The 27485-nt window shown below is 37.0% G+C and overlaps 3 protein-coding genes across 3 annotated transcripts; 1 reads left to right on the top strand and 2 right to left on the bottom strand.

Moving 5' to 3' along the window:
- On the top strand, positions 1-1461 carry LOC109156012. Its single transcript, XM_019303787.1, has one exon. It carries the CDS (start codon positions 1-3, stop codon positions 1459-1461), a length of 1461 nt encoding a protein of 486 aa, XP_019159332.1.
- An 8724-nt stretch (positions 1462-10185) lies between these two features.
- Positions 10186-13607, bottom strand: LOC109154610 (probable arabinosyltransferase ARAD1). The gene is made up of 2 exons (XM_019302371.1): positions 12037-13607; positions 10186-10761 (listed from the first exon to the last, which is right to left on the bottom strand). The coding sequence occupies exons 1-2, from the start codon at positions 12910-12912 to the stop codon at positions 10252-10254; spliced, it is 1386 nt and encodes a 461-aa protein (XP_019157916.1). The 5' UTR covers positions 12913-13607; the 3' UTR covers positions 10186-10251.
- An 8483-nt stretch (positions 13608-22090) lies between these two features.
- LOC109156009 lies at positions 22091-24651 on the bottom strand. Its single transcript, XM_019303773.1, has 4 exons — positions 24118-24651; positions 23737-24012; positions 22658-23287; positions 22091-22546 (listed from the first exon to the last, which is right to left on the bottom strand). The coding sequence occupies exons 1-4, from the start codon at positions 24649-24651 to the stop codon at positions 22091-22093; spliced, it is 1896 nt and encodes a 631-aa protein (XP_019159318.1).
- Between the last annotated feature and the right edge of the window lie 2834 nt (positions 24652-27485).

Genomic DNA, 27485 nt, shown 5'->3' with positions numbered 1-27485 from the left:
ATGATTGATGCAGCTGGAGCTAAGTTGTGGTGGAATTTTAGAAGAGGAGAGTCAATCTGGAGTCAGTTTGTTAAAGCAAAATACTGCAATGAAGTACACCCAGTGGCTAGGGGTTGGAACTATAAGGACTCACATGTTTGGAGGAGGATGGTGGAAGTTAGAGAGAAAGTGGAACCTGAGATTCAATGGGATATAAGGAGGGGGAACCTGAATGTCTGGTGGGACAACTGGTCAGGGAAAGGGGCCCTTGCAATATGGTTAAATAGGAGAGGAAAAAGGAAAGCCAAAGACATGCTAAAAGATGGGTGGATAAATGGAGCTCTAGATTTGAACCACTTTGGGATTCAGGATCAGTCCTTAGCTCAGAACATCAGAATAAGAGAGGGGGCAGATAAGCCAAGGTGGAAGCCAACTGGGGGTGGCTTTAATTTTAAATCTGCAAAGGGTTTGATGAGGCAGCATAGAAATAGAGAAGGAGGCTTGTGGTGCAAGAAGATTTGGAACAAAGGGATTACTTGGAAGATGTCTTTTCTAGCATGGAGAGTTTTTAAAAAGAAATTGCCTGTGGATGATGTGCTAAGAAAAATGGGGTATCAAACAGTCTCTAAATGCCCTTGTTGTGTCAAGCCTGGGTGTGATACACTGCAACATATCTTTGGGATGGGGGACACTGCACATCAAGTTTGGGATTATTTCTCCAGGGCCATGGGAGCTAGAATTCTCATTAGAAGTGAAAGGCATGTATGTTATGAATGGTGGATGATGGCCTTTAAAAACAGGATGTTCAAGTTTATGGCAGACAGGCTCCCTATTCTGATTCTTTGGGAGCTTTGGGTAAATTATACACATTGCAAATATGGGAAGGGGAAGCCTTCTGTTACAAGGATAATTTTTAAGGTGACAAAGGATCTAGCTGAATGCATTCAGAGAAAGTGGCCTGCTTGGGACCCTCTGCCCCCTAATTTTGGATTCATAATGAAAAGAGCTGAAAGCTTTGGCTATGGTAAGATTGTGCAAAGGACAGGTTGGTGTAGACCAAGAAGAGGAAGTGTAAAGGTGAACTGGGCTATAGAAGACAACAGCTGTGGCTTCTTCATCAGAAATTCTAGGGGCATGTTCTGTGTTGCAGGTGTCTACTCTTTTGAGAATGGAGAGGACATACAGGCCGTAGCTAAGAGAATGCTTAGGGATTGTTGGAACTGGGGATGCAGAAATCATATAAGAGATATGTGCTTTGAATCTGATAAGGTGTTGGATTGGGAGTATGCTGACCAGGTCAACTCCAGTAGGACCAATGAAAGGGTTAATGCTGTAGCAAGGTGCCTGACTAGGATGTGTGCAGGGATGTGCATATGGTTTTTGAATGGGTGTGGTCTTCCTAGGGGACTGGACAGAGTTCTAGCTCTTGAAGGGATCCCCCATTTTGTTCTTCTCCCTGGAATGGATGCCTTAAGTAGATGATGTTGGGGGCTCCTGCTAAGTTGAGCAGGAGCCTTGGACTAGTACTGTCCCAATGATGCTCTTGATACTCAAAGACTGAGGGGCAGATCAGTTAGTTTCCATAAGTCCAGGAGGCACCAGATAGGCCCAATGAAGGTATCTGAGGGAGATTGGTGACCTGGCTCTTAGTCAAAAACCCCAATGAAGATCTTGCTAGCCTGGGCAGGTCAGAGGGTGCACAGGCCTGGGGAGCAGATTGATGAGGCCTATGGGCTGAAGTCTGTTCCCCAGAAAGATAATGACCCAATGATGGCTGCTTGCTGGGCAGTGCTGAGGGTGAAACAGCATGCTGAGGGTACTGACAGCAACATTGCTGGGCAGATGATTGTTTGGTGGACCTACTTTGGTAGGAATGAAGCCATTGAATTTTGCAGGTAGAGGAAAGCTGAAGATTGGAAGAGTGGATCTCCCGGCTCTTTATATGGACATGAAGGATAAGGATCACAACAAGAAGGGATTCTAGGGTGATTTTCTTCCTTAATGGCTCATTCGGGTTGGTGTTATGAAAGGTGGGGTCTTGATAGGCTCCACGTATAGCACACACTTGGAGTTGGGAGTGTTTTTGGCTTGAATGAATCCTTAGAAAAAAAAAAAAAATTGATTGAGACAAGTGAAAAAGTTAAGAGGGAGTGAGGGAGAAATAAGGATGAATATTGATGAAAAAAGAGCAAGGAATTGATGAATATGAGAAAGGAAAAATGATAAGTTAAAAGAGGGAAGGGAGTGAAGGAGATAAGCCATTGCTTAGGTCGGGGTTGTAAAGGCTCCCCGGGCAAAACACGGTACGCCGTGCCGCGGGAGCTGACCTTGGGTCTAAGGGTGGCTGGGGAGGGAGCCATTGCTCATGTCGGAACCTCAAAAGCTCCCCCCGGGTAAGACATAGTACGCTATACCGTGGGGAATTGGTCTTGGGCATGAGGGTGGATGAGGTGAGTGCTATTGCTCAAGTCGGGACCTTCAAAGTCCCCCCGGATAAAAGCACGGTGCGCCGTGCCGGAGGGGATTGGACTTTGGCTTGAGAGTAGCAGGGTTAGATTGGATTCATAAAGCCTAGGCATCGTTCCCATCACTTGTGTGGGACGGGGAGCCTATCAATGACTATGGTATGTGGATGTTTGGAGAATAGTGAGTCTTTAAGGGGGAAACTCACTTAGTGGGTCTCTTTTAGTTGTAGACCTTGGCCTTTTTACATGTCTTAGTTTAGGAGCTAGGAGCTCTAGAATTTCATTTGGAGGGGTGACCACTTTTGGGTCACCCCTTGTGGTGTATATATTTAGTTCGGCCGAATGGCCTTTAGACTCATTTGAGCCATAGCCCACTTTTGGGGCTATGACGTTTGATTGTAGACGCTTGGTTTTGGATGAAATAAATGTACAGCTTTATTAAAAAAAAATAAAATAAAATAAAATAAAATAAAAAAATAAAAAAAAAGAAAAAAAAAAAAGAATGATTACCCGAGATTGTATATTGAGTATGATTGCCTTAGTTGCATATTGATGTATGATATTTCTAGTTTGCATGATGAGAACTCGAAAACATGAGAATAATTTCTTATTGATTGATAGTACGAAATTGCTTGATAAGTTTATGTGTTAGCATGAGATTGTTATTGAGTTGTTATATAGGATTGAGATTTGCTATGTTAAGTATGTGATAGTATGAGCATGTTGTTAGGTTTGATATCGTTGAAGTATGCCTATTTGATATTTTAGGTTGTGAGCATATAGAAAGTTTTGTGGTTTATATTAAGGTTTTGTCTAAGTGATTAAGATTGCTTAAATTGAGAATGTGAATCAAATGTTTTTCAAAGTATATACTGTAGTATTTTACAGGGTTGAGTGTGGTTATACTTAGGTTCGTGCTAACGGGTGTATTCTACTTGTCTACTTGTTGTTTTGCAAAACCCCTTTCAGGTGGGCCAAGCTCATGAGAGTGCTCGAGTTAGACTAGTGTAGCTAGTTGTTGTGTAGTCTAAACTCTTGATCTATTATTGGTGTTTTTGACATTTGGATGTAGACACTTGTTATTTTGTTTGGTGATAGACACCTGGGTACTTATTTCCCCAAGTTACTTTAATGTAGTAAATTTCAGATGTTAGTTAGACTTGATGTTTAGTTTTATCCTTAGCCTGTGCAATCACCGTGGGAAGGTGGTTGTGGCGGTGACATTCCCACTAAGTTTGTTAATTAAGTTTGATTTTCCGCTGCTTAGTTTATCTTAATTTGGTTTTAGAACTTTATTTAAGTTTAAGAAAAGTGGGGTGTTACATCTAGTCCCAAAATATGGACTCCTTACCCTCTTTTAATCCAAAGTAGTTCATTATCTACCTCAAGAGATTGGGAAACAATTAGTGTGGTAAGTAAATTATACTTATCCATATAAAACCATTTCTAAGACGTTTTCAAGGTAGGCTAACTGGTGTATAAAATTCTTTCAAGGAAATACTCGATCTTCAAGTCGAGACAATACTTAATTTTTCAAGTCTTTCATTTCAAAACTCCGCCTTTTAGGCATGAGTCGATATCATCAAGCTCATTATGTATTTCAATAATATCCATAGCATCAACATAAACTAAGATACGAAATAAATCAATTAGCAATTCATTAACGAAAACATAATGACATATATTTTCTTTGCATATTTCTTCTTCGGGAGGAAAAATACTCTGTCAATTCAATCATTCAATATTCAAGTCATATAAAGACTTTTGTAATTTAATGATACACGTTGTGATTTTCACCTCATTTAAAAAATTTTAAATCCATCGGAGATTTTCAATTAAATATAATGACTCATATGTCTGTGATTATAACATTCATCAACTGCATATCTAAATCTATTATTCACTACTAATGATGTTAATTAGCAAAACGTAATGACATCTATTGTGGGAGAGTACAATTGATCAAAATCAATTCAGGGTCTTTGCATAAACCCTTAAGCTAGCAGTCTCGCTTTTATATTATACTACCTCATTATTTGTATTTCTCTTTCATATAAACACCCATTTGTAACCTACATGGTTAACATTAAATGGTGTACGTGTTATAAAGAGAATATTGTTTTAGTGAGCTGAATTGTATATGCCTTAATTGCTCATTTATACATTGTTAAGGAATATATATTTGATATATAGAATCTCTACATATTAGGCAGTTTATGGTTTTAGGTAGAAAAGACATATGGAAACTTGTTTCCTATTCGTAGTTTTCTAGTACCTATTTATAGGGCTTTGTATTTTCTCTTCCTATGAGAGTTTGATATAATATATGATAGCACATTAGAAACTCTCTCTTTACTTTCGTAACATGGTATCTGAGCCTTTACGATAATTTTTTTTTCCGCTCCGTTGTCGTCACGTTTTGACTAGCGCGTGAGCCTCACGTGCCATCGGCGCGTGAGGCTCCTCCAATGATTGAAAAACATTTTGGTCAACTTGTTCCTGGGTCGCCTAAGTCTGTTTGTCTTGGTTCTGGACTTAGTTTGGACCATTGACTTTTGTTCTACGGTCAGTTTGTTTCATTTTGGTCCTATCTTGTTTTGGTGCTGCCTCGGTTTGGTGTTATCTCTCCTTCGTTTTGGTGTTGTCTCCTTTTTTTTTCTTTCCTTTTTTTATGCTCGTTGATTGGAGCATGCTTCCCTTTTGTTAGTCAAGATACTTCCCTTTTTCTAGTAAAGAATTTGTGTCCTCCAATTTGGAGTTTGTCTTCTTTACTTTGTGTGCCCAAGCTTGTTCGGTCCACTTTTGGTTCACCCGGAGTTGCGGTATTGGTGGAGTCCAAGCTTCTGGTTCAGGGGAAGGTTCAATCCAAAGCTTGTTCGGTCCACCACGTTGAGTTCACCTAACTGTCCGTAGGTATTGGTGGCGTTCACAGCTTTCGTTTCAGGGGTAGTATCCAATTTGAAGCTTGTTCGGTCACTTTGTGTTCACCCATTGTTCGTGGGATTCGTGGCGTTCGAAGCTTTCATTGGAGGGGGAGTATGAGTATCCAATCTCAAGCTTTCGTTTCAAAGGAGTGTCCTAAATGAACTTGAGTTATTTGTTATTTAGTTATTTTGGGTTATCACTCATTTGTGTAACAAGTTGGGCATTATTAAAATATATGCTCCAACTTGAGGGGGAGTGTTAAGGAATATATATTTGATATATAGAATCTCTATATATTAGGCAGTTTAGGGTTTTAGGTAGGTAGGACATATGGAAATTTGTTTCCTATTCGTAGTTTTCTAGTACCTATTTATAGGGCTTTGTATTTTCTATTCCTATGAGAGTTTGATATAATATATGACAGCACATTAGAAACTCTCTCTCTTTACTTTCGTAACATACATTAAATAGTCAAGACACTATTGGTGCCTTGCTCTATATCCAAATTATCATATAACGAGAGCATTTCGTAAAGGCAATTGTGTTGTCGGCAACAATAATATTTTTCATAAATTCCTCCCATGTTCATAAAAATTCATGGCAATTTGAAAATCAACCAGATTCTAGACATTTTCCAAAAATGTTCAGATTTGGTCGTTCCGCATCCAAATATTATGATTATTTGGTGCACCAATAAATTTACTGAGATTTTTCACCTTCTAGACGAACGTCTTCTAAACATAGCTCTTTAAGATATTTCAAGAGTGACAAAATTTTCTAATAGATTTAGCTTTCCGTGGATTCTTATTACCTTTTACTCCGATATGTCTCCCACGCTTTTGGCGTCAAGGAGTATCAGTAGATACATATGGTCCAAGTTGGGGAAGGTATATGGGTCATAGTCACTAACTCTTTTTATGATCAATATATATATATTCGCAGATTAACTATCTTCTGAACTTCTAGTTCAGTCGACCTAGTACGTAGATTTAAATACTAAAGATCTTTTTCATCCATCATTCAATGAAATTTCTCGGCATTCTATTAAATTTGGGTCTCTTATTTACCCCTAATGCCTTGAAATGATCTTCATCAATTGTGCAGTCAGCGTACCTAATTATATATTGATATCCTATCATGGGCTCTATGTATTCAAACTACAAATGGAGGTTTTGATATCCCATGGAGGTACGTAATGGTGGTGATATAAGGAAAGTGCACACTGCAAATAAAACACAGATAGGGAAATGTTTGATCTTCTACCACGTACTAGATGTTATTAGGGAGAATAATTGTGATATGCAGTGGTCAGATTTGGACAAAAAAATAAAATTATACAATATTGATTGTCCCCAACAAGAAAACATTTTTCATACATGTCTCATAAAATATGCACTTGAATAAAGGAGGCTACTCTATGATAGATATAACTATGACTCACCAATAAATTTGCATAAGGAGACCCACTAGCTCATGCCATACTATAAAGTCATCTGGGTCTTTAAAGCTTTTAAAAAAGGTATCGCAACATATGAAGTACCCAGAATTATATGCATATATAATCAGATTTGAAAGCATATATATCAAACGAAATTATAAGGGTACACAACAATCATAGGAGAGCTGTCAAATAAAAATAGATCTTCAAGATCTTCAAAAATCCATATCCTCAACTTTCCAAAGAGTAACATCATTAGTTTCAGTCACTAGTTTGCTTTGTGCAAATTGACATGATATAATTCACTCCTCTGTTTGCTTCGGACAAAATGATATGATATTATTCGCTTTTATCTTTCAAATCAATAGCATCTAAACTAATCATGTCATGTATGGCATCAATCATATCATAGATCATTTTTATAAAGGAGCATACCACTCCTGATATAACATAGAATTGCACTATGCCATATCCAGAGAGCGATTTGACATCTTAAATTTAGTCAAAGGAAGATTATCATAATTTGTTGATAATAGCAATTCCAAGATCGATATATGATTTATGGAACAAAATAATAATTTAATTTTGAATTAGTACCCAGTCAATTGCATATAGGAGTCATGATTGCATGCATGTGAAAAACTTACATAAATAAGTATGCAAACTCAGAGAAGTAACTCCAAGAAGTAAATTCTTCCGGAAAGTAAAGTCCGAGAAGTAAACATAAGTTTCGGAAAAAAAAAATCGAGAAGAAAAATCGATTAGCAAAGAAAATTATCAAAGTTATGGGGCCATGGCCCATAGACCCATTTTATTGGGAAAGTCTTGGCCCAATTGGGGATCATTTTTATTGCAAGGGGATGAAGAATAAAGCATGGAGCAAAATATTAATGGATGTGGCGCAAAGTGTTATCAAACCCACAACCTCCACAACGAAACACAAACCCCAAACCACCAAGCCACTACTTATCTTGTATACTAAAGGGCAGGAAGCTCTACTTATGCATAGAAAGACATTGAGAATGAGAATGAAAGTCATACACATTATTTAGTTGACAACTTTTTTACATGTATAAGATTTTATTACTCCTATAATTAAAAAAAGAGTAAATACCTAAAATGGTCCATCGACTATAGCTAAATTCACAAATTGGTTCTCGACTATTGATTTCAACCAATTAAGTCTTTAACTTTTCAATTTTGACCCAATTAAATCCTCCGTCTATTTGACCGTTTGTTAACCGTGATCTCTGATGATATTTATGTAATTGCAAAGCTCCTTCTCCCTTATTAGCCGCATGGCCGTGTCTTCCGGCTCAAGCAACGCCTGGTGTTCTCTGGGCGCACCTTCGAACGTGCTTCCGACGAAGAACGAGAACGGCGTCGGAAAAAGATTCCTCCGCAGATCTTGCGCCTCTTTTCCGGCTCGCCGTTAAGCCTGTTGGATAATCGGATCACGTTTTTCATATACGTTTCGACTTCAGAGGCGAGCGATTCGAGATCCTCCTCCCCGTCACGTGGTCGGTCCTCCAGCCACGTGACCTCCACTACCAAGTACGGCTTGGTCTGGACCAGCTTCGTGAGCAGTCGTCAACGAGGCGCCCGCACTTCACCACTTCCCCGACGCAGCCGACCTCGGCGGTGCCGGTGGCTCTTTCAAAGTAAATGACCCCGAATCGGAGATCGGTCTGCAGCAGAGTGTGCATCATGATTCGGTATCGAAACTCGAAGATTTGAAGCGGAAGGATTGCGCCAGGGAAGAGCACTAACAACAGATGGAAAAGCAGGAGCTCAACTACGTCATCCGATTTGGGAGAGCCAGTGTGGTGCTTCTCGGAGAAGGACGACGCCGAGCAGCGGAGCGAACTGAGCTTGTTAAAGTCGAGCGTAGGGGTTAAAGCAGGGTTTGTGGGAGATTAACGAAGAAAGAGAAGGAGAAGTGGAATGTAATAAATGCGGTAAAGCCATGGGAGAAATCTGAGAAGAAGAGATTCGAGAATCAAAAACTCGAATCAAGAAAAAAGAAAGAAATTTGTGATTAGCAAAGGGATTAGAATTTAGAAGCAGCATTTTGGTAGAGTATGGTGCGGATGTTTAGACGTGGACATGTGTTTATAAGTGTTTCTGTAATCTATACCACGGAGCTTTGCAATTACATATATACCCTCAAATATAACGGTAAACAAACGGTCAAATAGACGGAGGACTTAATTGGGCCAAAATTGAAAAATTAAGGACTTAATTGGTTGAAATCAATAGTCGAAGACCAATTTATGAATTTAGCTATAGTCGATGAGCCATTTTGGGTATTTACTCTTTAAAAAAACTCATTACCTAACTTAAATAAGGTATCACTCCATTAATTCAACATTATCCTTCCTCATTTCAATCGTGCTTTTAGATTTTTGTTTCGATTTTTCATTCATATTGGTACTTTGGATGTCATCATATTAGGATAAATTGCCTTTCACACATAACCAAACAACAATATTGATATTCATTCCGATTCCAACCTACTACCAAACATGCAAAATATTTTCACCAAAATCCATTCCAAATACCAAGTATTTAGGCTGTGTTTGGAAACCCGAAAAATGACTTCTGGAAGTCATTTTCCGGGTTTTTGGTGTTTGGCTACACCTGAAAAATCCAGTCAACGGAATCCATTTTCCGTTGACTGGGGAAAATGAGGCCAATTTGGCGGAAAACGACTTCCGCCAAATTTGGGCGGAAGTCGTTTTCCGCCTCTTCTCTTTCTTTTTTTTTTTTTTTTTTTTTTTTTAAATTCTATGGTTTCTGGCGGAACTGGGTTCCGCCAAAAACCATATCTATGGTTTGGTTCCGCCGGAAACCATAACCATGGTTCCGGCGGAACTGGGTTCCGCCGGAAACCATATCTATGGCTTCTGGCGGAACCCAGTTCCGCCGGAAACCATGGTTATGGTTTCCAGCGGAACTGGGTTCCGCCAGAAGCCATAGATATGGTTTCCGGCGAAACCCAGTCCCGCCGCAAGCCATATTTTTTTTTTTTTTTTTTTTTTTTTTTGTTTTAAAGATTTAAAATAAATTTTTAATTTAGAATAAAATAATTAAAATATTTAATTATACCATTCTACTCTCATTTTCCAGAAAATGAACCAAACACACCAAAACAGTTTTCCAAATGCAACCAAACACCGGAAAAGGAAAATGTTTTCCAGAAAATGACTCATTTTCCAGAAACCATTTTCCAGAAGTCATTTTCCTGCTTTCCAAACGGACTTAATTTCTATTCTGATTCCAATTCCCATGTTCAAACCAAACACACCCTTAAGTTAGTTCTCCCCCAAAAAAAGTTATCTTATTCACTGCTATTTGATTGTGTGACCATGTACACTATGCCAACAATGCTCCAAGTAATAAATAATATAATACATGAAGAATACCAAGATGAGCTGATCATTGTCATCTGCCATTAGTTCGAGAAAATCTCCAGTTTCTGTGTATCTTCATTTTTGCAGCAGGGAGCTTCCTGGCAATGGCTTCCCAGATCATTTGGACAGCATCCTTCTCTTCTGAAGGAAACTGATACTCAAACAGTCTTTCAACATCTTTCAGCTTAATCCACATCCTACTCCACTCTTCTTTTCCGATGCTTCTGATTAAGTTTATGAGGAATTTCTCCTTGAGGGCGTCTGCTGTGCGAACAAAAATGCAGAACTCTGAGTAGTCGAGTATGTCCTCGTATGGAAGCTCTATCTCGTCGCTGATGATCACGGGGACGCAATGACTCGCGATGGCATCAAAGAGGCGGTTCGATGAGGGAGTGTCTCCCGCGATGTTGAGGCAGAACTTGGAGGCCTGCATCCCTAGCGTGGCTTGGTTTATGCCATCATTTTGAATGCTTCCGAATGAGAAGTGTACATCTTTCTCGTCTTTTAGCAGATAGAATAGCTCTTGCCGCACATATCCACCCTGAAAATGCCACACACAATTGGATATTATGGAGTTTAGCATGCAAAATACGAAAGATGGGAAAACGATTTAAACAAGGCAATTCTTCAATTAACCAGAAGAAAATGGGAAGAAAGATTTCAAGAATCTTATTGTTGGGGTTGTGTATTTTGCCACGTTTTAGGTGGATTTTTCCTGCAAAACTCATCCATTCCACTCTTGCTATATAGATTGGCTAATGAACACCAAATTTCAGTGTCATAACTCCATTTCTTGAAACCAAAGATTTCACTAATAGTGGAAAAGAAAAAAGACAATGAATTTATCCAACAAATCCAGGAAGCAACCCCACCAATACAATATCCGCTGTTTGGTAAATGGCAGTTAGCTGTTAGCTGATTGTATGTGTTAATTAGAGGATATAACTAGTTGATAACATTAGCTGTTGTAGAAAAGTGTTTGGTAAATTAGCTGTTTGGTATAATTTCTTTTCTCAAAAAGCTAATTGAAAAAGTTGCTAGGAGTAGCTTTTTGAATTTTAGCATTTTGGAGTTGCAAAAAGCTAATTAACCAAACACTTATATTGATATTTTAACTAATTCAAACAATTAATAGTGGTCAAATAAGCTAAAATTGGCCTATAGGCCAATTTTTTACCAAACAGGGCAATATCATTCTAGCTAGAAGATAATTTTCTTTGATTTTGACAACAATGTAGCACATGTTTTCCTTAATTTTCTCAAGCCGGGTAAACACTTAATCTGTTGTTGTAGGTTTTCTTAGGAAACGCTCTTTGCTCACGCAAGAAATAATTTACTTCATTCATCCTTTTCTATGCTGAAAACATATATATCCTTGACTCGAGCCCTTTATAAGGTTCCAATCCATTCCTTCATATCTAATGTGATCAATATCTTTGTATTTAAAATAAAAAGTAAAAACTCTAGTCCTAAGCCATTATTAATGGCTACAAAAGAGACAAAGGCCATGAACCATTGACCACTACTAGCATTATGACACCAAGCCACTGCTATCATCATAGTCACAATTCCATGATTTTGGAAAACATGGAATATATATATATATATATATATATATATATATATATATATATATATATATATATATATATATATATATATATATATATATATATATATATATATATATATATAAGCATGTCAGCCTGAGAGTTACTATAATGTATCCAAACAATGAATATCAAATATGTCAACTTTTTAAGTAGAGTAGCATATCAAATCGGAGATAATGAACAAAAGGGTAGTGATAACTCACATCTTTTCTGTATATAGCTCCCTGGAAATACAGCAAAGTTGGGCGGCTATCAAAGTCAGATGAGTCATTGATATAGTTCCTCACAACATGCTTGTAAGGCGCAATTATGTCTTTCTCGACGTTTGCTATATTGGGAGGGTACCTTCCAAAATCAGAAAGAATGAACATTGCAGGCCAAAGCTTCGTTCGCGCATCTAATAAGCTATTAGGATGATGGGCGAGAATGACATGATCTTTCCCCCCAGATCTCTTCCATTCCTCTTGAGCTGTTAAGAAAGTGACCAATTGTTGTTGCAGTAAAGCATTTGTGCTCATTTTCTGGTCTGGCTGCAGCCTAGAAAACCGGTTATAGCACACAGATGAAAAGAATGGAACGAAAACTACATCAGCATCGCTCGAATTCAGCACTCTTAGAGCGCTTCTTTGGCCACTCAAATTAGCAAATTCAGAATACAAAAGATCCAATGTCAACCAATACTCTATGCTGTGCTGCAAATTCAACCCTCCTGGATATGGTGGGACCTCAGTTCTAATATCTGGCCATACACTCTTCTTCCCCTTCCAACCCAGCAGCCCAAAGTGAAATTCTGGGGGTAAATCATACATAAACACCTTTAGTTGCTGCTTACAACTAGATTCTACTCCTATCATCCCAGCATCAAAATCATTCCTTACCAAGGTTTGATCATCATGTACTACAGCCAGAGGGTTAAAGTTGGGTGATATACTAAGGTCAATAGAAGAAAATGGCTGATGAGAGGATTGAAACATTGAAAACCAAGACAAGAAGCAGAAGATGGAAGTAACTGTGAACAAACAAGTCAAGGAGGACTTTTTACAAAAGATTCCCACTGACTGCACATTTCTCTCTTCCATCTTCCAATGCACAAATGAAGTATTACCACCACTCAAAATCTCTTCTATCCCCTACTGGCTAATTCAAGAAGGGGAATGAATGGATAGATCAGAACATCTATGAGCTAACACTCAAGGGCATTTCTCATAAAAATCACCCCTTTCATGCATTCACTCCTCAACCCTTAAAATTCAGTTGGAATCAAAATCCAATGGAAGAACAGGAGAACAGAAGGGTCAATAAAAATGGGAATTTTTTTGGTTTATTGAGTTGAAACAGGGAGGGGCCGCACAGTGCCATCAATAAAATCAAGAAAAAAATGAACACCCAGATCAGGAAATGTTGGAAATATTTGATTCTAATGATGGCCACCCAAAATGTATGCAGTGAATAGATACAGAAAAACCGACAGCGGAATATAAAAGGACAGAGAAGAGAAGAGAAGGAGAGTGGTTACACCAAAAATGTTGAGTATTTTACAGTGTCCCTCCCTCTTCTCTGTCCCTGTCGGAGTTTCCACTTTTCTGTATTCTTCCGCAGAAGAAAGAGAAAAAGAAATTGGAGGGTGATGGGTGAAACTGTGAAAGGATGAAAAACAGAAAAAGGGAACTCCCCGTCTCCGAGAGAGCGAAAGATTAGCCGGTATCGAAGAAGCTGATTGCACGTCGCTGTGACCTCAAAATCTCAACACCATTTATCGCCGTTATTAATTTCTTTTTTCATAAATTATATTTTTCAACTTATGCTAAATTAACTCACTATTAATTAATTTGTGTTGCAAGTTTTTTTTTTTTCTCTAATTTCATTTTTTTTTAAATTTTGATGATTTCAGTTTTGTCGAATTAATCTTCTTCCAAAAAAGTTGAACCCCAACCCTAAGGGTCCCACACTCTGACCCGACCCGACGGAGCATTTGGGAGGATGTAAATCATGATAATTCAACTGAACATGAACCACAGAAGCTAGACCGGTGCTCACTGCGCACAAGGAACCCCCCTCACTTTGAGAGGTAGCTTCCACACTTTGTCGAATTAATCTTAAATTCACAGGACCCTGCCCTTAAAGTTACTGTATAGATAAATTGCGAGTCAAGCAATCAGCCCATTGGTCAGATCTTAATCTTCGGATGTGCATAAGCGATCTTAATTTTTTTTTTTTTTTTAATTTAGATGATTACAGTTTCGCCGGACTAATCCTAAATTCACATAACCGCACCGTTAAAGTTACTGTAGAGATAAATAGCGAGTCACGGAATTAACCCATTGGTCTGATCCCAATCTTCATATGCGCACAAACGATCTTAATTAATTTATTTATTTTTTAATTTAGATGATTCCACTTTCGTTGGATTAATTCTAAATTCACAGGACCCCGCCCTTAATGTTATTGCACAAATAAAATCGCGAGTCACACAATTAATTCATTGATCATATTGTAATTTTCATATGCGCACAAACAATCTAATTCAGATCTTCAAGCATTCTTGAGCCTTTTTCTATTCCAGTAGAATTTGAACCCCCACCGTCTCTACTCTCTAGTCATTGTTCCTTTAATTTGTGTTGGAAGTATTCCACTCCAAATCTTGTTTGCTATTTTAAGAGACAACGTAGCGTACGATGAAATTCGACAATTTCTCAAAGATGTTTAATTTGCGGCACGTCGGCACCATACCTCATACTACATTTTCAATTATTTGTAAATTTTAGCAATTTCTTTTTTCAATTTATCCACCTTTTTTTTTAAATTTAGTTTTAGTTAATATCTAATTTTAAACAAAATTATCTCGAAATATAAAAATTAGTATTTCAATGTTCCATTATTATACTAAAAATGTGTTTACGTCATAAATATTTCTTCAATATCTTATGGGGAAGTGGGAACTCAATGTACCATAATAATTTAATTCAAATGACCACAATTACTAATGTAGCTTAATTTATCGACTTAATCCGGGATCAAGAATAAACTTACAACACGTTTGGTTTACGGAATGAATTTTGAGGTAATAGGAATGTTATTTCATAAGGAATGGAATAGAAGGAATAGAATAGGAATTGTATTCTATTGTTTGGTTCGCGGGAGGAATAGACTTTAGGAATTATATTACAGTGTTTGGTTGATTTAAGGAATAGAAATGAAATATGTTTTAAAAGACATAAATACCCTTATAAAAATATGTGATGGTGGTGATTGCGGTGGCTGTGATGGTGCTGGGGTGGTAGTGGTGGTGGTGGCGGTGGCAGTGGTGGGAGCGACGGTGGTGGTGGTGACGGTGACGGTTGTGGCAGTGGTGGTGGGGGCGGCGACGGTTGTGGCGGTGGTGCTGCTGGGTGGTGGTTCTGGTGGCGGTGGTGGTGGTGACGGCGGCGGCGGTGGTGGTGGCGATGGTGGTGATGGTGGTAGTGGCGGTGGCGATGGCAGTGGTAGGGGCGACGACGGTGGTGGTGGCGGCGGCGGCAATGGTGGTGGTGGTGGTGGCGGCGACGACGGTGGTGAAATAGGATAAATTTATATATAGGATAAAAAAATTAGGTTAAAGAAAGGGGTAAAAAAGGAAATAAATTCTAAAATTTATTCCTGAGCGTTCAGTAATAGACTAATACCAGGGGGGGCCCTAGTAATAGCTATTACCTTATTTGAGGTAATAGGCTATTACCAGCCACCAGGAATATTATTCCTGGTAATAGAAATTGTTACCAAACAACGGAATAGGCCTATTACTGAGAATACTATGTCATTCCCGGCCTATTCCGTGAACTAAACGGGTCGGGCCATTAGAGTTAAAAGGATTAATTAGCAATAAAGTCTAAAAAAATATTGCAAAATATGTATTATTATTATCACTAAACAATAGAAAATATTATGTCTCGCTATAGAGACGAAATTCCTATTTGTAAGTGTAGATATCATCATTGTGTCCCCTAATTACACCAAATTATAACTCCTTGCTAATTACAATTAATACAGATACAAAATACAATTATGGTGTACCCGTTCAAGTCTTTCCTCAACACAATTAGTCATAAACAACTTTTGCTTTACCCGAGCCGATCTTCTCGGCTAACTAGGCCCTAACATTTGTCTAACTCCACCAAGCAAACGTGGCTCCCTGCCTCCCTTAAATCGGTCCATACACCTAACTCAATATCTCAAAATATTCAATCCCACTAATTATTATTAAAGTTTTTTGGGGGGGGTTAAAAGGCAACCTCATGAATATCTTAATTAAGATATTTGAATCCAACTTGATAAATTAAATATCTTTACATATGAGCATTGAATTTTTTTTTTTTTTTTGGGTGATGGCATTTATTATTTTATAGTCCGTTAGACTGTTATTGCATGAAGTATTTCTGACATTTTTTAAAGTAGTAGTTTGGATGGGAGAACCTGTCGAGCAGGCAGCAGCAAATCAGTAACTTGGATCTGTTGAGAAGAATAACATTGGAAGCATCAAATAATTTAATGAATAAATTAAGAAAATTATTATTTAAACAAAAAAAAGGATTGAGATCTAACTAACTTTAAATCATTGAATATTGTGTACACTATATAAGTACAGAATTGATTCAAAGGACTCATATTAATTGCTTACATTTAATCTGCAAGCAATGCTAGGCCTGACCGGCTGTAACTGGTGAAGTAGTAACTCTTTTATTTTACTTAATACTACCTGTTTCACATGCAATATTATATTTTTAAATTTAATGATTTATGAATTCTTCAGTGATAGATGGCACCTAACCATAAGGGCCTCATTGTTCTTACCCTGAATAATGGTAGAAAAAACATATTGCACGATATCAATTGATTTAAAAGACTCTCAAATACTTATACATTAATATGGTATGCGGTAGTGCCAACAATAAAGTCATTCCATACCCTGTAAAAAGTACTAAAAATCTTTTACTATATTCTACAACATAGTTGGCGTGGTGGTTCAGTATCTTGTCTCTTCCCCTACCACTTAGTGTAGGGACAGGGATTAGTCTTCTGACTTATAATCTAAAAGAACAAATACCAATTTTGGTCCACATGTTTAATTCCTACCAATATTCATCCACGACTATTGTTTTAGTACCAATTTTCATCCACGACTATTGTTTTAGTGCCAAAATTCATCACGCTGGTCAATCATTCGTTTAAGACATGCCGAAATCTAAAAATTTTAAGGGTATTTTCATCATTTTCAACTTAAGATCTCAATTTGAGTATGAATAATGAAATTTAAACCCTAAGATTGATCTCATTTCGCACTTCTCCTCCTCATCCTACCTTAATTTGAGGTTGTGAACTGTAAATTGATATTGATCTTAGGACTTGAATCCCTTTATTCATGTTCAAATTGGGATCTTAATTTCAAAAGGACAAAAATACCCTTAACAATTTCATATTTTGGCATATATTAAACATAGGGGTGACCGGTGTAATGAATTTTGACACTAAAATAATAGTTGTGGATGGAAATTGGTACTAAAACAATAGTCGTGGATGACAATTGGTAGAAATTAAATATGTGGACCAAAATTGTCATTTTGCAAATACTCGTGGGACCAAAATTGGTATTTGCTCTAATCTAAAATATATTTATGATTAGGGAAAATTGCATCTTTAGTCCCTGAATTATAATAAGTTTCTAAGTTATGATCGTATATGAGTTTAGTCCCTCAATTATGAGCAAAGTGGCAAGTTTGGTCCTGAGTTTAGTCCCTCGGTTATGAGCAAAGTGACGAGTTTGGTCCATAGCGTTAATATTTTGTCTGCAGCTAACGGAAAGCTTAAAAACAATTTAATAATAGAGGGGTAAAATAGGAATTCCAAATTATAATCCCCTTATTATGTTGAAATTCCTATTATAAACCCATTGCGTCAGGGGCGGAGCCAGGATTTGTTGGTGCGGGGGGCCAATAATAATTTGAGAGAGAATAACGATGAAGTGAGAATAATTAACTTCATAACTTGAGGATAAAATATCTCTACCAACTTGCAAACGTCATCAATTCTGAATGATATACGCATATATTTTGGATGTAACGATGAATTGAAAATAATTATCTCCATTGCTTTATCATCAAACCCGCCTATTGCTCAACTCTTGTAACTGAGAATCAATCACGGCATTAAAAATATCAAATTTGTAATGATGCCCAATTGTTAATTCATCGTGTTGATGCCTAGACCTTCCTCTTCTTGCAATATATTGAGGATCAAAATTCGGCACAATTATGTTGACAGTTTCATAAAAAGACGACTTCACACTTGCAACTAATTCATCCCATCTATTATCTCTTAAATTTTGAATAAGCAACTTAGTAGATGACACAAGATGCATTGCATTCAATATTTCTTGAAATTGAAGTTGCAAAGCTAGGCAAAGCATATTAGTTCAAATGCTATTATATCAAAGAAATAAAAAAAAAAAAATCTCACTTGTTGTGACCAATGATCAAGAGCTGTGAGCCGTCAGTCCACAAAGAATCACCATTCACCAAAGATCAAACATTTTTTAAATATGGATATTTCACATATAAACATTGTCAAAACCCTTTAAACAAATTTAAATTAAAAGTGTGGATCAATAAGGAAAAAATTTATTAGTTTTAGAAAAATGAATCTAGAAAAAAAAAGAATAAGAAATATATATAAGCCATATTTTTGGCTTATACATATTTCAAGATGAAGAAATTTTGAGCATGTTAGACTATGTGATTGTGTATGTTCAAGAAGAAGAAATCATATTTTTTGCCAGGACTAGTTGCGATCAAATAAGATTTTGAAAGCTTAGTTTAAAATTTTTTGTTTGGAGAGTGCAGATACTTTGATGAAGCAATCATTATACTGTGGAACTGTGTCCACCTTGCAAGGTGAACACGGTTCTATGTTCATAATTACTGAACTATATGTTCATAATTATAAAGCTATATATTCATAATGTTTTACCTTCATATTCATAATTATTAAACTATATATTCATAATTATTGAATTATATGTTCATAATTATAAAGCTATATACTCATAATTTTGAACTTTGAACTTCATATTCACAATTATTGAATCTCTATATTTATAATTACAGAATTATATGTTCATAATTATGTTCACAACTCATAATTTTCCTTGGTGAAGAGGACCAAAAAAATAATAATATACTATTAATATTTTTTTTTGGGAGGGGGGCCAAGGCCAAGACGCCCAGTTACATTTTCCTCTAAATCCTCCTCTCATATTACTATCAATAAAAAAAAAAAATTGGAGGGGGGGGGGGGGGGGGGGGGGGCTGCAATAACAATGTCCCTCCGCCACTGCATTGCACAACATAATTATAATCCCCTTGCACAATGGGTCGTCTCCAGCAGGTTTAGTTTTTTTTTTTTTTTTTGGTTTAAATTTTAATTTTAATTAATTATTTTATTTAAAATTAGTTTTAAAAATTATTTTAAAAATCAGTAACCTACAATTTCAGGTAAACATGTCATTTTAGATCTAATTGCATAGTTTTGTGTTGTTCAGGGATCCAATTGCATTTTTTTTTAGTTCGGTGACCTAATTGCACTTTGGTGTACAATTGGGTGGCCTATTTAACCCTTATTCCTTTTGATTATATTAAAAATAATTATTTTTATTTGATATTAATTATTTAATATTTAAAAAATTTCACTAAGTATTTATTTATTTTAATTTTTATATTAGACATTAATTTAATCGTGTAATGCATCATAATTCGTAATAATAATACAAGAGAGAAAAGAACAAAGAGGGCATATAATAATACTCAATACCAAGTGGCTTGTGGTCCACTGGTATCAAATTGCTCCCCTATGTGGGAGGTCTAGGTTTCAAGCCTCGTTGTAGGCGTAGTTTGTATGTGTATCCCCCTTCCTTCGTAATAAAAAAATATAATAATACTCAATAATACTAGTAATAATCTAATCTAAAAATATAATAAGTCCCAATCAAAGTTATATCCTTCATTTATATCTATGTTTTTAATGCTAATCATTTTGTACATTGTGCTTTTAGAGTTGTACTATATAATTTTTTGGACAAAAATACCCCTACTGTTATAACTTCTGTTATCTTTTCCATTATTGTTACCATGCATATGCATACACCATATATTTTCTTATATTGAATTATTATAATAAATAAATTTGATTTCATATAAATTTTAATTAGTAGAGATTTGTTAATTATTTTAAAAAATATATAAATATTAAACATATGTTTTTACACAATGTGCAAAGAAAAGACTAGTAATAATATAAGAGAGAAAATAACAAAGAGGGCCTATAATAATACTCAGTAATTAATTTATTGGTGGTCCACCAGTTGTAGGTCAAACTTTTAAAAAAGAAAAAAATAACGTGGAGAAAAGTTTTAAAAGGCGCAATTTATTGCCACAAAAAGGGGAGTGAAGAGAATGACTAAGTATCAAGTGCACATGCTTTAAGCTTAGGTAGCCCCCACCCTTTTTTCTCCCCTTCGATCCAACCCAAATCATTTTTATTTTTATAATTGAAACTCCCAATCTTCAATACTTACATTTGACTTTTTAAATCTTATGATATTTTTAGATCAAAGCCCTCAATTTATTACATCTAAATGTGCTAAGCAAGTACATACTTTATATGCATCTTAAATTTAGTTAGCTCAAAAATAATGTATTGTTACGTTTTGACCTATCAACTTGTTAGTTGTCTCGCGGTGTCTGTACGGTAATAGCCCGAGGTTTATATGTATGTGTATACGTGTGTAGAATAAAACAATAAGAAGGAAGAAGGAGAAGAACACAATTGAGCACCACAACCATGTAAGTGTGTAGTCTTTCATTCACCTTCACTCACTTATATAGTAGTCATATACAACCTTTCAAGTACACAACATCAATACATGATTAAAGGCTAAGCTAGTGAAATGTCTAATAGTTTAATGGCCATAAATATAAATATTTACAACACTCCCCCTTGGCCATTAAATAATTATACTCATGCCTCGTTAAAAACCTCGCTAGAAAAATCCTGTGAGAAAAACCTAGTCGAGGAAAAGAGTACATGTAGTATAAAGTATGTGTTGCATATCGGTTGCCTCGTTAAAAACCTTAGCCTAAGAAAACCCAGTGGGAGAAAAACTTAGCTAAGGGAAAAAGAGTACAACTGTAAGCCTTCCGGGCATCATCTTCCAGATTTAAACTTTAGAGTTTATCGCTCCCCCTGAAAACAACAGTCTTCCTAGCCTTCGCATCCCAATTTCATAAACATGCTTCTCAAAGGTGGATGTAGGCAGGGACTTAGTGAACAAATCTGCTAGATTTTCACTAGAGCGAACCTTTTCAATGATCTCACCACTCTTCTAGAGTTCATGTGGGTAAAAGAATTTAGGAGCGATATGTTTGGTAAGATCTCCTTTAACGTACCCATTACTCATCTGTGCAACACATGCTGCATTGTCCTCATATAGGACAGTCGGGGAATCAACATTGCTCATTGTTCCGCATGAGTGATGGATATGTTGTATCAGTGATCTCAACCATACGCATTCGTGTGCGGTTTCATATAAAGCAATTATCTCCGAGTGATTAGATGAGGTAGCAACTAAGGTATGTTTAATGGACCTCCAAGATATAGCTGTACCTCCACAAAGGAAAACATAACCTGTTTGCGATTTAGCAGTATGAGGGTCAGACATATAACTAGCGTTTGAATACCCCGTCAAAGTAATGTCCTGGTTGTTTTCAAAATAAAGACCAAGGTCTTTTGTCCCTTGGAGATATCTAAAGATATGCTTTATTCCACTCCAATGTCTTCTGATTGGAGAGGCACTAAATCTAGCAAGCAAATTCACCGAGAAAGAAATATCCGGTCTAGTGCAATTAGCTAGATAAAGCAAGACTCCAATAGCACTTAGCTAAGGAACTTCAGGTCCTAGTACGTCCTCATTATCCTCCTTAGGTCTAAATTGGTCCTTTTCCGCTTCAAGGGACCGGACTACCATTGGAGTGCTAAGGGGATGAGATTTATCCATATAAAATTTCTCCAATAATTTATTAACATAGTTAGCTTGGTGAATGAAAATTCCATTGGGGAGATGCTCGATCTGCAGGCCGAGACAAAACTTGGTTTTTCCCAAGTCTTTCATTTCAAATTTTGCCTTTAAGCATGAACATGCTTCTATAAGGTCTTCCTTTGTCCCAATAATGTTCATGTCATCGACATAGATAGATATAATACAGAAACCATTAGATGACTTCTTAATGAATATACAAGGGCAAATATCATTTTAACATATTCCTTCTTCAGGAGGAATTCACTCAAATAGTTATACCACATTCTCCCAGATTCCTTCAAGCCATATAATGACCTTTGAAGTTTGATGTTATACATGTTTCGATCTTTCTCCCTCATATTGGAATTTTGAATACCCTCGGGTATTTTCATGTATATATCAGCATCTAGTGACCCATAAAGGTAAGCTGTCACTACATCCATCAACTGCATATCTAATTTCATGTTTACTGCCAGTGATATTAAATAGCGGAATGAAATACCATCAATAACAGGAGAGTATGTTTGATCAAAATCAATTCCAGGTCTCTGCGTGAACCCCTGAGCTACCAATCTTGCTTTATATCTAACCACCTCGTTGTTTTCATTCCTCTTCCGTACGAATACCCACTTAGATCCTACTGGGATAACATCTCTTGGGGTAAGTATGGTGGGACCAAAAAAATTTCTTTAATTAAGCGAGTTGAGCTGTGCCTCAATTGCCTGTTTCCACTTCAACCAGTCAGAGCGCTTCCGGCACTCAGTTATTGACTTTGGTTCTGGATCCAGATTATTTTGTGGAATATTATAGGCAACTGCATAGGCAAAAGTGTCGTCGACGACTATTAAATCTCTGTTATATGTTTCTCCTGTATCAACAAAATTTATGGCAGTTTCTATATTGACATCAACCAGATCATCATCATTTCCCAAAATATTCTGATCTGGATGTTCCGCATCCCCAGTGTTCATATTATTTAGAGCACGTGCAGGTTCACTAGGTTCTCCGTCTTTGGGACGACCGTCTTCAGGACGGTTAACATTTTTCTGGAGTAACTTAGATATTTTACCAATTCTCGTCTTCTGCGGATTTAAATCTTTTGCACCAAGTGGTCTCCCGCGCTTCTGGCGATGGGGAGTGTCAGTGTGCATACTTGGTCCCTTGGGGACTTCAACTCTCGAAGGAGCATTCACAGCAGGGATATGAGACCTAGTCACTCCTCTGTTATCAGTAAAAGCATCTGGTAGGTTATTTGCTAAATTTTGCAAATTAATAATTTTATGAACTTCTAGTTCAGTTTGACTAGTACGTGGGTCTAGATACTGAAGATCCTTTTCATCCCATGAGATTTCCTAGAATTTCGATAAATAAGATCTTTTATCTCCCCCTAATGCTGGGAAATGATCTTCATAAAAAATGCAGTGAGCGTACCTCGCGATAAACTGATCTCCTGTCATGGGCTCTAGGTATTTAATGATGGAAGGAGATTCATAACCAACATATATACCTAGTTTTCACTGCGGGCCCATGGAGGTACAGTTTGTAGGTGGTATGGGGGTATAAACTGCACACCCAAATACACACAGATGGGAAATGTTAGGTTCTACACCACGTAGTAGTTTCAAGGGGGAATAATCATGATATGTACTGGGTTAGATTTGTATTAAAGTTGTAGCATGTAATACTGCATATCCCCAACATGAGACCGGTAAACGGACTTATGCAATAATGGTCCAACGATTAATTTAATACGCTTAATCAGAGACTCAGCCAAGCCATTTTGAGTATGGACATAAAGTACATGATGCTCCACTTTGATGCCCAAGGCCATACAATAATCATTGAAAGCCGTTGACGTGAATTCTCCAGCATTATCCATTCTTATTGATTTAATGGGATAATATGGGAATTGGGCATTCAACTCAATAATTTTCGCAACAAATTTAGTGAAATCTTTGTTCCTCGTGGACAGTAGACTAGCATTAGTCCAATGAGTGGAAGCATCAATAAGGACCATAAAATATCTAAATGGTCCAGAAGGTGGACTAATAGGTCCACAAATATCGCCCTGCAATCTCTGCATAAATATAGGCGATTCATGTCCAACCTTAGTACGCGACGGGCGTACAATATATTTACCTTTCACACAAGTCACACATGTAAACATATTTGGCGAAAGTACCTGAGATCTCGACAGGTTATGTCCAGCAGAATTAGATATGATCCAACCCATCATATTTTGTCCAGGATGACCCAGACGGTCATGCCACATTTTAAAAGAATGTGAATTTTTGAGTTTCATAGTTAGTGCAACAAATGAATCATTGGGTTGTATATAGGTATAATATAACCCAGAGGATAAGGAGGCAAGTTCCTCGACCTCTCGTTTTTTACCAGTCATCAACTGAGTCATGATTAAGAACTCCTCATTGTTCTTAGTCTTGGTTTCAGTATGGAAACCATTCAAACAAATATCCTTGAAACTTAGCAATGTTTGTTTAGATTGAGGGTATAACAAAGCATTTTCAATCAGTAGCTTTGTACCCTTAGGGAGGATGATAGATGCTCTTCCGGAGCCCACTATTTGTACCTGATCATTAGAAATGGTAGTAATATTACTACTTGATTTGTTTAAGGTACGAAAAAACCCCATATCCGTTAGGATAGTATGCGTGGTTGCACTATCCACCAAGCACAATGTTAGTTCATGCTCCATTGTGCGAACAACAACTTTGCAATGTTATAAGATCTTCGGGGTTACTTCTCGAACAATAGTTGTTCATTACTAATTAACCAATGCCTTGGCACAAAAATAGCATGTGAAGGTTAAAAAAAAAAGGAGGTGAACCATTTACCATGATAAAATAGAAAGACATATAACAAGTCATAAAAATGATATGAAAAACATAAGTTCATAATTCAAAAGAAAACGATACGAAAAAATAGGTTCATAAACCAAGAACATAAAATAATTCATTCTTGATCACTAAAGTATTTCTCTGAAACTTCTTGACGGTTCTTCAGGGACTTCCACAATGCAAAAGGGTCCTTTTCAGTCAAGTATCCATTTTTCAGGTCGTGGTTCAAGTGGTGACGTAAGAAAATGAGAGCCTGCGCCTTCTGGGCGTTAGTACACTGTGACTCGGCAATAATGGTTTGGCTTAGTTCTTTAGACGCGAGGTGAATCTCGATGTCTAGAGCCCAAGTCAAATAGTTGCTTCCGTCAAGTGCGAGCTCAGTAAATTCTCGTCTAGTAATAGAAGGCATGATCTACAAAACATGTTTCAAATGTTCTCATATACATTCATATTTCTCCATGTAAACATAACAAAATAAGGAATTTAACATCTTCTAGATGCAAAACAAACTTCAAGAGATGAAGCAAAAGATAAAATTCGAAATACAAATTGATCTTTCGAATATATACAAGAAGCCATAAAATTAACCTTTCGGATACTTGCAAGAGAAATATTCTTCCATGCAAATTTAATAAAGATAATACGGAAAGATAACATGCATATTTCACAAAGTATCCATGCATCGCTTAATATTCCACCAAGCAAAACATTCCATGCATCGCTTTAAATTACTTTTCGAATTGCCCATGACAAGTTTTTCACCACAAATGGCCAAAAGTAAAACCATGCATTTAGTTTGGCCGATTTACACAACATTCGAAAAAGTAAATGCTATTCCAAAAATTTAATGGACGATATTCTCATGTCTATATAGCAAGAGAAGGAATTAAAACTCTTTGGATGCAAAATTTTCACAAAAGACGTAAAATATCTAATTTTATTCTTTTTTTTTTTTGGGAAAACGTATACAATTAGGTAGTGGATTATGTACAAGTATTATTTTGCATAAGAGAGCAAATATCAAGCATACAGAAAGTCAACTATATATGAATAGAGGCTATGCGCCCTAGGCGCCTGCCTAGGCGCTCTAGGCGCCGATTAATCGCTCTAGGCGCCCGCCTAGGTGCTCTAGGCGGCCTAGGCGGTCCCCAGGCGCCTAGAGGGCGCCTAGCGATTTTTGCAACCTTTATTCCTAGTCAAAGGAATCACGGGGAACAAATCCCCCAACAACCTCATCATGTTCCCCGAGGGTGGACCCACGGGTAGACCCCCACCCGTGGTTCCGCCCGCGGGTACAACACCCACCGGCCATGTACCCCGCGGGTGGGGCGACGGGTGGAGCTCTGCCCGCTGTTCCGCCTGCGGGTACACTACCCTGTACCAAAACATCCCTTCGGGGATTTTCAACACCAAGCTCAAATTCAAGTCCAAAACATGCCAAATCTCACCAAATACAACAAAATAACTTGAATCAAAGGAATAGCCAAGCAATGGCATACAAGAACCCTAAACACAAGCTCTAGATATGCATTTTCACAAGACAATGCATAAACACTCACATTTCATAGCAAAACACATGTAGAATCCAAGAAATCATCATATAGGTAAGCAAAATAGATTTTGTAGAGCATGGGTTACCTCTTGTAGACAAAAACGTTCACTTAACACTTCACCAAGCTCCTACTAAGGTCACCTTCCAAACCCACTTCAAGAACACACCAAAAGATCATAAAGATTCTATCTTTAAAGAAAGACACCTTAGAAAACACTAAAAACACAAGATGAACATAGATCTTACCCTCCTAGATGCTCAAATGTATGAAAGGTAGAATCTTGGAGACAACCTTTGAAGATTTGACAAAGCTCCAACTTGGCTTGGAAGAAAAGCTATCTAACTTTTAGAGAGAAGGGAGAGCTCAAGTTTGGGAAGTGTAAGGAGAAAGAATGAGGAGTGTCTACAAGGTTAGCTTGCATTACTAACACAAGGTGAAATGTCATGAATACCCTTACTAAAATGAAGAGGTGTAAGGGAACTACTCACAAAGCTTAAGGTACAACCTTGACTTTGGGTTGACTAGTCAATTACTAGTCCCCGACTATTGAATTTTTAGGAATTTAAGGAATTAAATTACCAATTGAATTAGGATTAATTACTTAATTAATCCCTTAATCGAATTTGGATTACGGGGTGTCACAATAAATATTTACAACATTCGCTATACATGTTACAAGACTCCAGGTATATTGAGAATCATTAAAATTAATAACTAAATTTTTATTAGATTTTTTTAAATAGAGAAATCCCAGTAATAATTATAAGGACTTTAATGATAGTTATTTATTGAGTTTGTTAGTTTGAATGGTCAATTATAGGTAACCTAAGTTGGTTTACCACCTTAAATATCTTCGAATGAACATGAAAACATAACACCATTGGGAGAATAAAAAATATAATCGACTATCTTACTTAGGGGAAAAAAGTTTTTATCTCTCTCGCAATCATTCGCGAGTTTTCTATACCCTTACCTTTCTAGGGTTTAGGCCGTCTTGGATGGTTTGATTATGGATTCTGAAATTAACAACGACGTAAGTAACATGTATGGCAACATCATGCTCGCTGACGTAGACGATGATGATGTTTCTATGCAAATCCCTAACATCAACATCAGTGATGAGAACCAGGAATCACACT

This window comes from Ipomoea nil, unplaced genomic scaffold (genome assembly GCF_001879475.1).
Source record: "Ipomoea nil cultivar Tokyo-kokei standard unplaced genomic scaffold, Asagao_1.1 scaffold0276, whole genome shotgun sequence".
Lineage (NCBI taxonomy): Eukaryota > Viridiplantae > Streptophyta > Magnoliopsida > Solanales > Convolvulaceae > Ipomoea > Ipomoea nil.
The sequence above is the reverse complement of the archived record's forward strand: the minus strand, read 5'-3'. Positions and strand labels throughout refer to the sequence as shown.

What these genes read in the sequence shown, in the direction of transcription:
- LOC109156012 (XM_019303787.1), top strand. Translation starts at nt 1, where the DNA reads ATGATTGATGCAGCTGGAGCTAAGTTGTGGTGGAATTTTAGAAGAGGA.
- LOC109156009 (XM_019303773.1), bottom strand. Translation starts at nt 24,651, where the DNA reads ATGGAGCATGAACTAACATTGTGCTTGGTGGATAGTGCAACCACGCAT. An exon ending in GCATCAAAGTGGAGCATCAT is followed by an intron (nt 23,288 to 23,736) that starts GTACTTTATGTC and finishes TCGAAATTCTAG; the next exon opens with GAAATCTCATGGGATGAAAA. An exon ending in ACTGGTTGAAGTGGAAACAG is followed by an intron (nt 22,547 to 22,657) that starts GCAATTGAGGCA and finishes TTCGTACGGAAG; the next exon opens with AGGAATGAAAACAACGAGGT.
- LOC109154610 (XM_019302371.1), bottom strand. Translation starts at nt 12,912, where the DNA reads ATGGAAGAGAGAAATGTGCAGTCAGTGGGAATCTTTTGTAAAAAGTCC. An exon ending in GAGCTATATACAGAAAAGAT is followed by an intron (nt 10,762 to 12,036) that starts GTGAGTTATCAC and finishes TGGCATTTTCAG; the next exon opens with GGTGGATATGTGCGGCAAGA.